General features: G+C 46.8%; 1 protein-coding gene across 1 annotated transcript; it reads right to left on the bottom strand.

Annotated features, from left to right (window-relative positions):
* Positions 1-94: 94 nt before the first annotated feature.
* LOC111649421 (HEAT repeat-containing protein 1-like) lies at positions 95-956 on the bottom strand. Its single transcript, XM_023399174.2, has 3 exons — positions 784-956; positions 450-554; positions 95-370 (listed from the first exon to the last, which is right to left on the bottom strand). Exons 1-3 carry the CDS (start codon positions 898-900, stop codon positions 119-121), a joined length of 474 nt encoding a protein of 157 aa, XP_023254942.2. The 5' UTR covers positions 901-956; the 3' UTR covers positions 95-118.
* Positions 957-1354: the final 398 nt, after the last annotated feature.

Below are 1354 nucleotides of genomic sequence, written 5' to 3'. Positions count from 1 at the left end.
GAGACACTGAGACATCTACTATTTACTGAATCTGCAGCAGCTTCATCCTGAAGCTGAAATAAATTACAAATTTGCTAAATGAAGAAATGACGTATTAAAAAAAAAAAAAAGAAATAAGTTAAATTACAAAATAAAATGTCAAATTTAACAGAAAATAAAAAGAGGTAAAATAAAATATTATACAATAGTGATGATGTGTGGGCTCACCTGTCTTGGAGCTGTTGGTCTGTTGGAGCAGGTCTGAGAACGGTTTCACCAGGTTTCCTGCGAACAGGACGAACAGTCCTTTGAGCCGCTCGGCGACGCAGTCGCACAGACGGTAGAACGTCAACAGGCGCTCCTTCCTGTCGGCTTTGCTCCAGTCAAACAGCTGCAGGAGAAACAACATCAACATCAACCACCTCCTACAGGGTCGGAACACGAACCAACATGGCGGCAGGTGATGTTACCTTGAAGAAGAGCGGTCTGAACGTGACCTCCGACAGTTTCATCACCATGGCGATCAGACAGTCGATCACACAGCCCTCGACCTGCGACGTCTTCTCCAGATCCCCCTGAAGAGAGGAGGAGTTAGTGACACGGCCGTTTACCTGGTGGATCAGCTGATTAAACCTGTCGGCCTCTGACGGTAACTCCCATCTATTCAATGTTTACTTTTAATTTTGAAGTCATTTAATGCATTTTTAGATTATTTGTGTCATTGAATTGTCCGTGTTGCTTTTGTTCGGTCACTCGCTGCCTGAAAAGTGTTTTGAGTTGAAACAGGAAGTAGAGGGAACTCACCTGGCAGTGTTGGGCCCTGAAGTCGAGGGCGGTGAGGAAAAAGGAGGTGAGCTCTGATTGGTGGACGTTGAGCTGATCTTTCTCCATGTGAGCGATGTGTTCCTTCAGGATGCTCATCAGCGCCCCCAGCTGACCCTGCAGGAAAGCACGGGGTCAGAGGTCACTGAGGTCACATGACATCACTCTCAGCTGATCTGATCTGAGTAATCGATCTGTCCTTCAGGCTGCGTTCATGTTGTCTCATGCTGATGCAGCTGAGAGACGACACACAGCGAAGCAAAGGGAAGACGGATATCCACGCTGACGGGATCGTTAAGATTTTAATGATCGATACCACTTATTGATCAGAGACAGAGACAGAGACAGAGAGAGACAGAGAGAGAGACAGAGAGAGAGACATAGAGAGACAGAGAGAGAGAGGGAGAGAGAGAGAGAGAGAAAGAGAGAGACAGAGAGAGACAGAGAGAGAGAGAGACAGAGAGAGAGACACAGAGAGACAGAGAGAGAGAGAGAGAGAGAGACACAGAGAGACAGAGAGAGAGAGAGACAGAGAGAGAGAGAGAAAGAGACA

This window comes from Seriola lalandi, unplaced genomic scaffold (genome assembly GCF_002814215.2).
Source record: "Seriola lalandi dorsalis isolate HSWRI2012SDOR001 ecotype SW California unplaced genomic scaffold, Sedor1 jcf7180002050749, whole genome shotgun sequence".
NCBI lineage: Eukaryota > Metazoa > Chordata > Actinopteri > Carangiformes > Carangidae > Seriola > Seriola lalandi.
The sequence above is the reverse complement of the archived record's forward strand: the minus strand, read 5'-3'. Positions and strand labels throughout refer to the sequence as shown.